General features: G+C 45.1%; 1 protein-coding gene across 4 annotated transcripts in view; it reads left to right on the forward strand.

Moving 5' to 3' along the window:
• LOC142592560 (muscle calcium channel subunit alpha-1-like) overlaps positions 1-13,989 on the forward strand; it is a 370,570-nt gene that overhangs the window by 118,473 nt on the left and 238,108 nt on the right. For all 4 annotated transcript variants that reach the window (XM_075704077.1, XM_075704074.1, XM_075704078.1 and 1 more), the window contains exons 2-3: positions 9,294-9,603; positions 11,172-11,277. In XM_075704077.1, coding sequence (XP_075560192.1) covers positions 9,389-9,603; positions 11,172-11,277 — 321 coding nt within the window. In that variant the 5' untranslated portion in view covers positions 9,294-9,388. The remainder of the gene's footprint in view (positions 1-9,293; positions 9,604-11,171; positions 11,278-13,989) is intronic.

Raw genomic sequence — 13,989 nt, forward strand, 5'->3', positions numbered from 1 at the left:
GGCCAAGCTTGCTTCGATGATGGGAGCTGCGCCGATGCTGCAGTGTTCTTGCGGCCAGAGCTGCTCTGCGGCGTCTCTTGTCCAGTGCGTTGATTGGGGGCCTGTACAGCGTTCCTGGCTGGAAGTGTCAGTTTAGACTCTGGAGGTGCCGGGGGCGGTGTCCGTGGTTTATAACGAAGTTTGCACTCTGAGGAACCAGTCTCATGTGTTCCGTTGCAGATGATGCAAGTGGGAGTACAGCTGTGGTCCTGAGGAGGATCTGGCGTGCCACATTTTGGGCAGAGACATATGGTCACATTGGGGCAGACGTCTTGGCGATGGCCAAGCTGCCGGCACTTAGTACACGCCTCCACTTTTTGTCGATATGGTCGGCAGCGGAGGTCTGTGCGGAGGTAGTCAATGTAGAAGGGGACCTTTGAGCCTTCGAAAGTGACCAGGATGGAGTCTGTAGAGCCCATTCTTCGAGCAGCTAGGATGTTGATTGCTGGATTGGACTCTCGAAGGTTAGCCAACACGTTCCCTTCTACCAAAGAGGCCGGCAGCTTGATGATACCCCTACACGAATTTTTAGGGTCTGCCACGTGCGTGGAGACTTCGTAGCTCTTGCCCATGATGGTGAGGGTGGCGATCTTCAAATAGCGTTCAGCCCTGTCCATGCAGGGAGTGCTTATGATGATTGTGTTGTTAATCTCGTTGGCCCGGAGTCGATCTAGCGACGCTCCAGCCGTGGAGAGACCAGTGGACTTGATGACGATGTCGCGGAGAGAGACTGGATGTATTTTGGCGCAGTTGACTCCACCGTGTACACGAAGAATTATTTTGTATTCTGCGGCTGGAAGTGGAGGAGGACGAGGGAGAATGTGGCTTACTTGCGGTGGAGTTTCGAGGGCGCTGGGCGAGGTTGGCGAAGGCTTCTTGGTGTCGGAGTAAATAAACTTCTCGCGCCAATCGAGGATCTCTTCCGGAGTCATGTCGACGCTGTCGACGACGCCGTCCTGACTCATGGCTGCTGCAGCTGCTACCGCCGACGCACGCTGCCGGCGTTGCGCAGCAGGGGCGCAGGGGTTTGGATGTTTCGAATAATTGGCGATGAGCTGAAGATGACAGGTCCGATTTCCGCTGAAGAGGTATCGTTCGACAGCGGGTCACTTACAGCACCAGTGATCCAAAAATCACAAGAGTCGAGGCAAGAATTTGGACACAGCACACGAAAAAAGACGGAGCCGATGCATCATGCAACCACAGCGTTCGGAAGCTGCGTCTTTCCCCCATTAACAGAAAAAGAACTTGTTTTTCTGAGGTCGCACGTGCACTCTCGTTCATCTTCGGCGGCGGTCATGGTTCCTTTGAATTTTGAATGCATACACATGTCGGTTTGATGCTTTGTTGGGGAGCGCTTTTGTCTTGATGTCTCAATATGTATGCGTGTTACTTAATATAAAAATCAGTTGGAAGTCAGTGCTTGTCTTCGTCGTTCTTTTGGTCCCTTGTATATGTATGCGTTGTAAGTGATGTTTGAAATATGCAGGCTGTCTCAACTATCATGTACCAAGATTTAAAGATATGCAAATGCCACGTAGTTGCACAGAACCAAGGTAATGCTGTGTGTTGTCGCTTGGAGATGCTCACATTACTTTTTGCATTCCGTCTAACTAAATAATTAGTCTTACTTAATTAATCAACTTCTCAAATATTACAATTATATGGAAAGCATCAATGAGAAGATTGTAGAGCAACATGAAAAACTCCCGATACAGCTTTCTGCTGCTCAATACCTGCTACATAAAAGTTTTTTTCCGAGCGTGAAAGAAACAGGCGAATACAGGCAACGTGCTTGGAGCCGCCAGTCGCGCGGCAATTTTGCGTCTATTCACGGGCTTCCTTCCACGCTCGGAAAAACACTTTCTTTTTGTATAGGTTTTACTTATTAATAATTACAGTGATATATATCCTGATGAAGTTGGTACACAGTTCGTGTTTCCATAGGTAAGAGTAATCAGCGCTGTTCTGGGTGAAAACTTGTTTAACATCTGCATGTTGCCACAAAAAGAACGTAAAAATAAATATTTCAACAATGTTGCGATATTTAAAACTTCCAATTCTTCACAACTTTCGCGCTTAGACTCTGTATAGTGGCAACTTCATGGTCAAATAGGTAAATTTAGATATATCTATAGATTTCTTTATAGGTTTTATGTTTTGACAACAGACAACACACAGTTTTCTTCACAAGCTAACAGACAAGTTGCTCTCAGAAAATGCGCGTATATTGGTTGTAGAGAGCCTAAGGCGACAAGTCCACAGGATGAGTGTAGATATTCCATTTACTTCACAGCAAACACCTACAGACTTTTGATAGAGCAAATTTTTCAAGGGAGTGGTTCTAGTGAGTGAGGAACGTTCACTAGCCGTGACGTGTTTTTTCAAGCAGAGATGCGTACACTGACACCCGCATTGCCCGTGTGCATCCAAGCCCACTGCAATGCATGGACGTCAGGCTTACTTTTTCCTTGCGAATCTCTTGTCCCGAGCCTCGCTAATCCTCGCTGCGAGACGCGTTTCTTGCGACGGCGTGACGCGTCCCCTTAGAAACGTGTTTGGCTTCTGTTTGATTTCGTGTCTCGAGCTCCAATTTGACAGGCGCGTTTTAGTTCCCGACTGTTTCGCCCTTTCTTTTCGGAACAGTGAGCTCTTTGAATCGCTGCTTTACGAAGCGCTATTTCGCTTTTCCTTCCTTATAACGTCCGCAAACGGCTGCCTTTTGTTCGGCGGGCCCGTTTTGTGTGCAACTTTCACCGGCAGTTCAGAGCTGCGTTTGTCTCTCTTTCTCTTTTTTCCCCCTGTCTCTCGTGGCACTCTATTATTTTCCGAAACGCGTGCGAAGGGGCGTTCCCGAAATCAACTATACTGTCGGCGATTTACGCAGATCGGAGCCCGATCGGCGCCGCATTGAAAGGGAAACGAAATTTTTAAAGAAAAGGTGGATGCCTCCAGCTGCAAACGAGAACAGTAAGGGGATATCACAAAGATGTATAGGCCGGCATGAATCTCTGCGTTTCCAATGCGCCAGTGCAGCTTATTGCTTCTTTCTCGGAAAAGGACGTGGCTGCTGCTTCTGAATAGAGTGCGTCGATTTAGAAGCAAGGATTTACGCGCTGTTCAAATAAAAGAGAAAATACAGTCATATAGAAGGTGAATGCTCGGCTTGGACATCGCTTCGTGCTAGTACATCATTATATTGTCACCTTTTCTTGATAGGCTTATCGTATGCGCTTGTGTGATGGTAACGGGACAACAGATAAACCTTGTCTCTGATAGAATTATTTCCGTGCGAGTTTCGTAAATATGTAGAGTAGAAAAATTATCGAGAGCAAGAACAGACTTCACAAAGCATTTTTTTTTTGCAAGTGCTTTTTGTCAAAGCTGGCAGGTCTGGTTAAGATGTCCATCTGCGCATATGCAACCCATTTGACAGGCAACTGCTTTTGCGAAAGGTCCTAGCGTGAGAACGCTTTTCCGAATAAGCGCCCAAATAAAAATAGAATATATAAGACACGTTCTCCATTCAAAGTTTCATCTTCTAGCAAAGCCTTGTACTAGAGAAAGTTGCGCATCTCCATGGAAACGAACAGCCAGCACGGATGACCGTGACGGGGTTCACCCTGTACGAAAAATTCGGAAAATTTTGCCGACTCGGTGAGGAGAAAAAGAAAGCTCGCTGCTAGAAAAAGCTTCTGGGATGGCAGGCCAGGGTCGGCTATTCCACTGCACAGCTGAGGAATGAGCTCACGTGTTACAAACACGCAAACATACTAAGTTGGCAAAATAAATAATTGCAAGCAACATAAAACCAAACCAAGCCGTCAAAAAGATGCATATGCAACCGCGTTAAGGACGTGTTCGCGTACACTGTACAATAGAAACACTACTATACGGATAACTCACGTATGCCATTCTTCGAATACTCCTTATAGTGAACAATCAATTCACGTGGAATTAATAAAAGCCTGCCCTTTAATACCAAACTAATCAGATTGCTGTTTACAAGAAAATCCCACGGGGCGGTCGAGGCACAGCTCTGTTTAGAGGGGCATGAACCAAGTACTCCGGGAGCATGAAGGTCACGTCTATTCGAATGGCCTCATTTATCCCGCAAGTGGGATTGTTGTTGGTCATATTTTGAACAGTGCGAACAAGTGCTCCGCGGAGGCATCTGGGGTGCCACAGTGGGTGCATTTAGAATTTGGCTTCTTGGTGGGATCTTGTTGGCCGAGCTTAAAGCGTCGCAGAAGTCAAGCGGAGCTGCATATTTTTAACGTGTGGGAGAGAACTGCGGCACTCAGAAGACGGCACTACGTGAACAAGGGACGCAGGCTGCGTTGAACCAGCAAATACCCGCGTAGAATGGCAATAAGTGGTACACAAACAGACGCACACGCCCGTGGAACCATGGCAGACCGGGACACGTGAAAAGAAGGTAATCACACAATGGATAAAAGTGTCTGTGCTTCGTATATATGAAGCTAAATGTAAGGTGCATTTTTCAGGGCGGTTTACTAGAATCCAGTATTTACCAATTTCTATAAGCATAGAAGACCGAAAAACGGAACGCCTGATTTGTGGCTCGTTCAACTGCAACTTCACCTCCGTTAATGGAAGACGTAGCCTTGACGTTAGCTTGATGTACGATGAAAGAACTTGGGCCATTGGAATAATTCTGCTCGTGTCGTGAGCCGCTGACTCAGAACTAATTAATGCATAGTTAGTGCGAAGTTTTCTTCTGGCGCTACTTTATTTACACGAAATACGGTTGCTGCCATTTTCACTGTAAGTGAAAATTGTGATGGCTACAGCGCTACGAAATCTCGGTATTTTGTTCGCAGCACTTAAAAGTGCAGCTCCTGTCATCAGGTTGATGGTGTTTTGAAGGACGGCAAGATGGGAAAATAATGACAAGTCTGAATTTTCTCATAACCATATCGAAAAGTTGACTCATCACTTATCAGATCTCTTCCCGAAGGAGCAACTTTTCAAACTGTATTGTTATATAACTAAAAAAAGATGCATGATTCAATGGGTTATTAGGCGATAGTGGCACATTTTTAACCTTGCCAATAAGGAATAAGAAAAGGAAAGACTACATACCTCATTAATATGCTAAACGAAGATAGATATTCGTCGAGAGACTGGCCGTAATTATTCCTTTTATCCTCGTCCTGAAAATATTGCTGAAGTGAAGAATATGATTTGAGCTTTAATTTTTTTATTGAGTCGTATGTAGAATTCTGAGAGGTTACATCCTTCGTTCTTTCTTCTCCGCTGGAGCTTTCGCAAATAATGTTATGCTAGCGCCAAAAGATTTTCCGCCTGCTTTTTACCAGCGCAGTAAATCGTGGCAATATATTGTGTTTTTCTGTTAAGTTCGACCTATTTGTTAAGTTGCTTTCTTGCTATCCGAATTATTTTCTGTGCCTGCTTACCTGGCATCGGTTTCAGTTGTGACACACCATCGCTGCCGTTTACTGTAATGTGTTAGGCTTTATTTCCCGTATTTCTTTTTTTTTTCAGGTAGATGTGATGGCCTCGCTTGTGTTTGTGCAAAGTCGCGTGGCTCTACTACTGCGTACGCGTGTTTATTTTTTCGAAGAGATGCTTTCTTTTCTGACCCTCCCTGAATTTCCTGAGCGTGGCTGCCGAATAGCTCATACTGAAGAAAACAAAGCAACGACGTTGAATTACGTGCCCGATGTTATCGGGACCGATGAGATCGGGATCGATGCGATCGAACTTCGGTCGCCCCGCGAAGCAGCTCGATGCTCTAATTATCGCACTGCATTTTTTTCTCTTTATTTCATTATGCCACAGTTACACGCGCACTGCTGTTGTGCCTACGCAAGCTAGCTAGTTGAGACGATCGCCGCCGCTTGTGTCGCACTGCGTAGCTTGGATGTGCGAGAGCGCATGCGCGCGTGCCACAGCGTCCTCTGGGTCAGAGACGTAGGAATGAAATGGACGTCATAGCATTGGATTATTGTACACATCACAAAAGCTTCGCTTCACACGGATTCCAAGATTACGATTGGATCTGCGTAATCTTCTTTCTTGCGCGATTTCGTAATTGTGTTTGAGTAGTGGTTCTGTTGAAAAAAGAATCTCTGCGTTTCGACATTTGTTTAATAAGTAGGATAATTCGTTTAAATAAGTGTTTGTTTTATTACAAACGTTTAGCTAGAGGTTCCGTTAGAAGCAGAATTTGTACGATAGTTCAAGTTCAACGCAAAATAATAACTTTTTTGACAGAAGAGCAGGAGTACCTAAGCGCGTGAACACACACACACACACACACACACACATATATATATATATATATATATATATATATATATATATATATATATATATATATATATATATATATATATATATACATATATATAATGTCATTACAGAAATGGCTTCGCTCTGGCGATTGATTGCCTCCAACTCGGCTTCGTAAACATTTGCGCTCAAGTCAGTGAACTTCTTTGTCAGATGATCGATCACCTTACATATGCGAGGACAAGCACGCGCCTGAACGACAACAATTACGTCGATCCCAATGGTTTCGAGCCAGCTGCATTGCGAACGCTGGATTGGACGTGGGCAGGTGTAACCTTCTATCCGGAACCTTCGGACGCGTTGGCCCTGCGTCCGGTAAGTTAGGCGACGCGTTGCGAAGACGCCTGCTCCGAATGTTTGAACCTGCTTGAAACGGGTTCTTCGCACTGATTACTAAGAACGCGTTATTCTTATGCCCAGTTGTTGTAAACAGACATCATTTGAATACAAAATACGTGCCTACACGGATTGCGAGAACCTTTGACAACGTGTTGGAAATTTGTTAGAGGCGGTTGCCTCTCCAATTCCTAAGCCCATCTTTCACTTTTTTAATGGATCAGCGACACAAATGCTCAGGATATGGCAGCCATCAATAATCATTCTCTCTCAGCCCGCAAGCATCATCCGGAGTTTGGAGCTGCAACGGGGCAGCCTCACTGGCAGGCACGCAGTTCTCGCCCAAGCTCTGAGGTTCAGTGCAGGAAACAGTGTGGAGTGCAATCTGCCCACGGATTTAAGTCGCCGCGCTGGCTTAGCAGTTATGGTGTTGCGCTGCTAAGCACGAGGTCGCGGGAGCAAATCCCGGCCGCGGCTGCCCCATTTCGATGAGGGCGAAATGCAAGAACGCCTGTGTCTCGTGCAATGGGGGCACGTTGAAGATCCCCCGGTGGTCCAAATTAGTCCTGAATCCCCCACTACGGCGTGCCTCATAATCAAGTCGTGGTTTTGGCGCGTAAAATCCCAGAATTCAATTTAATTCCAACGGATATCGCTTCATCATGATGAAGGTAAAATTTTTAAACTTTTAATCCAAAAATATTGACTCGTATTATTGATTCATTCTTTATATTATTAAAAGCTGCGAGTAGCGTTACAGTACAAAGGCTTGACGTTAGCTAAAGACAATAATAACAATAAATTAATAGAAATAAAGAACACGATGTTAAAGAAATAACAATAAACATGCATTAGGCTCTCTTAAAGATTGCCGCAATGATACGAGAAGTTTTAAGAGCTTGATTGATCTCCGTTTATGATAAAATTGATTTACAAAAGAACGCAAACGTTAACATCGTGGAAGCCAAGAGCGACGGTTTTGCATTTTTGTGCTGGTTACTCCGCCGTTCTTTCATCCTCCATGAAAAGGGGACCAGGTGCAAAATATGGATCGTTGCTTCGTTAGGGATACGCACTGCCGGTAAAAACGCACTTTATTTGTTTATTCCGAACTGCGATTCCTTCCTCTGACAAGCCAGTCTGGGGAGAGGTAGGCTGTGAGTAGGGGCATGTCGCAACTAACGTGTGTCGCTGTGAGGTTAGGTTTTGCGCACTTGACTGCACTACATGTTATTACGAATAAACGCTCATGCACAGAATCGGCAAGGTTGCCCCCCGTGCCCCCCCCCCCCCGGCCAAAAAAAAAAAAAAATCCGTATAATTCTGCTCCCCTGTGGTCAACTATTCCACAAGTGCCGCTACCTATACAAGCCGCCAACACTAGACTGTGAAAACACCCTCTATAATTGCTAGTCGACTTTCTTCTCACAACTGTGTACCTGCTCTAGATACAAGCTCCTCCCTATAGGCCAGTGTTGCAGCCAGGGTATGGCTCGCTGCAACATCCTCCCCCCCCAATCCCCCCGTCGAAATTTGTGTTTCTAGGCGGCGTTCCAAGCACCCTTGCTCTTCGAATCTGTCCCTGGTCAAGTCGGCCAACAAAGGGTCAGTCAAGGTGTCGGCGATAAACAAAGTCAAAGTCGGCGTACTTGGTGTTTCAAATGAGTCGATGAATAAATATTGTTTATATCTCTCTATTATGTCTTGTTTTCGTGTGTATTATTAGCTGATTTCGTATCTTATTCGTATCGTATTTCACGCGCAATTAAGTCGACTTGTCTTGATTAGCATTCAGACTTGGTTGAACCTTTCTTTTTTTTTCAGCGGTTGATACTGTCGAAGGCCTCGGACGCGTGTCTTTTCTTGTTGCTCCTTCACGCTACCACGAGGCATAGGGCCTGTACGCCCCTAGTGTTTAACGCTTCTTTAGAGCGCATGCCCGAGGCTCGGGAGACGCACTCGCGCGCCCAGCGGCTCTCCGCTCTCCCTGTCCTGAACTGGGGCACATCGCGCCGTGCGGTGGAGGCCGCAACAGTTAGACGACACCTGACAGAGGCTCTGCAGAGGGTGACAGTGACACAGGCACTCACATACCACCCCGTTTATGGCTAATTATGCTCGTTTTTTATTATAAACTTCGTTGCTGACTATTGTTGGTGTTATCAACATAGCGAGGAATGTTTTATACTATTTTGGTATTAATACGTCATTTACGAGTCACCTAACTGACCGATTCTTTATGGAAGTGGTTAGAAGATAAACAGCTCAAAGATACGCAAAACCAGTGTGAAGTCAGCTAAGACCTTCTCTTCAGTTAACGGTGGCCTATTACAGAATGGAGGCCAAGAGAATGAGCTTCCTTGAATTGAGTCTAAATTGAAGAGCCGGAAACAGCAGACGATTTTTTTATTTGGGGAGGTAAGGCAACTGGTAGGCAGAGGATGTTTTCGGCTGATGTCGAGACGCGTTATTCAGAAATCACTTTGGGAAGCTCTTGTCCTGCAGTGAACGCGAATGTGCCGAATGGGAAATTTCCTCTTCAGTGTGCTTGACCAAAACGGTGTCGTGACTGTGCGCAGGCTCGGGCCCTGGCGGCGGGAGCCGCACGAGCAGCGGCAGCGCGGGCCGTCCCTTGTCCAGCGCGTGGCACACGGCGCTGGGCGCCGCCGACGCCATGAACACGCTGAGCAGCCAGCACAGCGGCGGCGGGGCGGCCGCCGCTGCCTCGGCGGGGCCGGCAGGGGGCGCCTCTGGCGGCGCCTCGTCACGTGAGCGCCGGAGGGCCCCGCGCAAGGGCCCCAAGCTGGTCGAGAGGCCCCTGCGGGCGCTCTTCTGCCTCGGGCTGGGGAACCCGCTGCGAAAGCTCTGCATTAGTGTCGTCGAGTGGAAGTATCCTTTTAGCCTCTGGCGGGGTTGCTTCTCGTCTCTTGATCATTAAAGGAAACCACCAATACACGATTGTGTAGGCAATACTTGTACTGAAACGCCCTTCGATGTACTTTCAATGGAGATGCTGTGATTATAAATCTGTGCTCAAGTGTTTCATGGCATCCCAGTTTCTGGTCCGCAACCTTCAACAACGTACTTACTATCCCCCCTAGTTCGTCTAGAACACACACACACAAAAAGAAACATGATAAAAAATGGCCGTTAAATGCACACCAACGACATATGTGAACTAATTTCGCGGCTTATCGAGAAATAAACGTCCACATGATAAAGGTACGCAGGAATAGCAAGTTCTTTACTCCATGATGCAGACGAAAAAAGCAAGAAAAAATAATGCGGCTGTAAAACATTAGTGAGAATGTAGCTTAGCTCATCCGCAAACCTACTTTTGAATTTTGATTAACACAGCTGGTAACTGTGATCGTGTGGCCAAGTCTGGATAGTATGTTGCCAATATTGTATGATTGCGTTTATTTTCACTGATGTTACTGGTGCGTTTTGTGTTAATGTCAATGACTGAGGATAAACCGATTGTTACACCTTCTTTCACCTTCTTTCACCTACAAGAACCACTCGTGCACAGTAGTGTATGAGGACTTGTTCAGGGATCTCTAGTCACGTGACATTGCAGGCTTTGTGCTAACGTGCAAGCATATTGTCCTCATGCACAAAAAGATATATGCAGTATTACGAGGAATACGATTACACACGCTATTCCCGTAGTCTAGGATTGCCCCGGAAATTTCGGTTCATTATTACGACGTAGAGAACTAACGGAAGCTTGAAATGATGCATAAATGCATGACGTTTGGCTTTGCAAGTATGCACGGAGAAAGCATCCGCACAGAGCAAACTAGTGGCGCTGTAAATGTCATGGCTTCCTAAGGCTAAGTAGAGAGACACGTAAAGGTTAGAATTACATGTGTCCGGCGATTACATTGCCTTAGACGTTCCGGTTTACCAAGAATATTAAACAACAACACCAACAAAAGAAGCAGAGATGAAGCACCAATGAACCTGCTTAATAGAGAGTAAAAAAATGAAAAGAAATCATGAGAGCTCAGCGTTTTTTCCTACTGTAAACTCGTACTGCGAGAGCAGCGGGCTCTCTCAGGGTGTACGCCATCTTCTGGGAACTGATACTTTGAAGCGCGAGCAGCACCGCCTTCATTGGCTATAGTTTTGGCGAATGTGGCAGAACACATGCTACCTCTTTCAGAGTCTGCGTGGAGTCGTCTAAGTGCTGCCGCCGTAATATATATATATATATATATATATATATATATATATATATATATATATATATATATATATATATATATATATATATATATATATATAGAAGTTGGATGATGTCCGTGAGAGAAACTGTTTCGGTGTTAAACTTTACTTATGCATCTCACGATGTCACGTAGTCTACCAGGTTTCGCATGTCCTAACGAATATTGCGCTGAAGTTTTCGCCTTCGCGAAGTTATCCTTGACTGCACTTTGCTTCTTTCTTTTCAGGCCTTTTGAATATCTAATTCTGTTAACAATTTTCGCCAACTGTGTGGCTTTAGCTGTTTACACTCCCTATCCCAACGGTGATTCCAACCAAGTGAATGCCACTCTGGTAAGTGGTCGCCGCACCTGGTGCTTTATTTTTTATTTTTCCCTCTGTTTAGGACATCACCGCCTTCTTTCGCTCAATTTTTTCCCCGGAGCTCTGGGTTAAATCAATTTCTGAATTGGATGTGCCATTCGTTTTCTCATTTTCATGTTTGAAAGCTGATGGCTGATACTTTACTTTATTTAGGCTCGTGTTTTGAGTGTCTGACACACGTCGGCTGGTACTATACGCTTTGACTAAACTGTGTTTGGTAGACAAAAAAGGATGTGATCGATAAGTCTCGTCGGGAAGTTCTAACGTGCAGAGTTCGCAAGATCTTTTCGACGTACTTACATAAATTTGCCCGTGGTTCTTTCCACTCAACTGCAGGTTGTATAAATGCCCACAAACTGCCAGTGATATTTTTGCATGAATCGGGGAGGTAGACTGAAAAAGATGGATTTGACAGTGTCACGTAATGCAAGATCATACCGACATTTTGAACATAATTATACGCAATGGCTCACCGTATTAAAGTGACACATGAAGCTAGATGAAGTGCAAACAGTGTACATAATGAAAACGCATTTGTGTAGTATTCATATGAACCAAGTGCCGCCCTACGCGTCTAATACACAGTGCGCTGTCTGTGAAAATCACGCGCGATGAATTTATTCCTGCTTGAATTCTGTACAACTACATATTCAATACCGGAAGCTGTTGCAATGTGACAAAAGAGTTGCGCTGGATACGGGATGTGTAGCGAAAAACATGGAAGTGCGAATCTTGTCGGGAAGAAAAATGCGCTGGCATCTTGGCGAGAAATTACAGTTCAACATCTGAAGCTTCCCTGATGACTTGCAGTTAGCGATGATAGGAGAAATGTCGCAAACTTTTGGTGACAGAATTAAACGTCTAGAGAAACAGGACAAGAATTTACAGTTGCTCAACAAAAGAACGGATAATATTGACGAAGACCCGTTGAGCGAAACACAGATGCCGTTACAGAAAGCCGTCAACGAACTGGAATGGCGCAGCAGGCGCCTTGATTTATAGTTTAAAAATATTTCTGTGACACGTGGTGAAGATTTGCTCGTTAGACTGAATGAACTTTTCTTGAAGCACACTCTCTGAAAAATACTCATATTATGCCATCCACCGCCTTCTAGCAAGGCCAGACCAAAAAAAAAAGTCTGGATAATTCTTCGTTTCAGCTGTCATAGAGTGAGTGAGTGAGTGAGTGAGTGAGTGAGTGAGTGAGTGAGAGAGAGAGAGAGAGAGAGAGAGAGAGAGAGAGAGAGAGAGAGAGAGAGAGAGAGAGAGAGAGAGACGCGTTACGCTATACGTAGAGGTCAGGGACGCCGGGATTCTTGCTTCAATGCTAGAAAATATAACAAAACGTAAGCGAGAACTACTCCGCTCAACAAAAAGCTGGTGGCGGCGAAGAACTTCCGTTTTGTCTGGCATGCGAACGGCAAAATTTCTGTGCGGAACGCCGCTGGCGATCAAGCGACTGTTGTCGAGAAAGACACGCGGTTGCAATCTTTGACTTCATAGCCTTGATTGTGTCATGACCGCATTTGGTTATCTCAAACCTCGAATACTCTGGAGAAATTGACGCAGAATTGACACAGAACACAGAAATTACCCTAGAATTCTTCTTTGTCTTTTCTTGCTCTTAATTGTTAGTCTGCGAAATCAAACACTGACGTCTTAGAACTTCCTTTCACAGCGTAATATTTCCCCTCCTCTGTGCTTATATAAACAGAAACTTCGTATAAAAGGACTCGAAAGTGCATGCGACACCGGCGTACGGTCTTGTGCGTGACACGAAACAACAAAAGCGGGGTAGGCGTACCTTTCCTTAGGCGAAAATGCATCGCCGGTCACCTCCACAAAAGACTACGCGTGTGTCACTGGCCACCATGAAGCTGCAGCGGTTCGCTCGAATGGCAACGCCATCGTTGGCTTTCAGTTCTGATACCTTGCTTAGTTTTTTTTTTTGGACGGTTATTATGTTCCTAAACTGAACATAACAATCTGTGCTTCGATTATTTCGACCCACACTGAAACGCAGCGATTACTGAAAGCTTGAAAACGGATGAAATTTGGCAGATGACGATATCGCTTCCGCGGGGGTGGATCTTATTATATTTATCGTTTAATGGCCTGCGCTTCTTTCCGCCTGTGAAGTCATTCGTTCTCGCTTGTTTCGTGTCGTGCCACGCTCAGGCAGCATTTGAACATGCCGGATGCTTCTTGCATCATGCTGATTGAGTTTTGCTTCAAGAGCAAGAAGCCCCCCCGCCCCCCAAAAGTAAAGAAAAAAATAAGACTGCAGACTACTTCAAGTACTAAGAAAAATTTCGATTTGTTGATTTCGAACTGTTTAGGTCGATGTTGCGGATAAATTTGTTAAATATCGCGGTCCAGCAATGGTAGAATTCAAGAGAGTCATATATATATATATATATATATATATATATATATATATATATATATATATATATATATATATATATATATATATATATGTCACTTCCGCACCAGGAAGTGCCAGAGTAATCTAGGAAATGATGAAACACTTACGCCCTGAAAACCACATAACACTACTACTACTCTTTAACTTCATGTTTTCTGCCGGCTACATTCCCTTCGCCTGGAAAGAAGCAATCGTGATTCCTATTCTGAAAGAGGGCAAGGACCCCTTCTCTTCCACTAATTATAGGCCTATTG

This window comes from Dermacentor variabilis, chromosome 9 (genome assembly GCF_050947875.1).
Source record: "Dermacentor variabilis isolate Ectoservices chromosome 9, ASM5094787v1, whole genome shotgun sequence".
Classification (NCBI taxonomy): Eukaryota; Metazoa; Arthropoda; class Arachnida; order Ixodida; family Ixodidae; genus Dermacentor; species Dermacentor variabilis.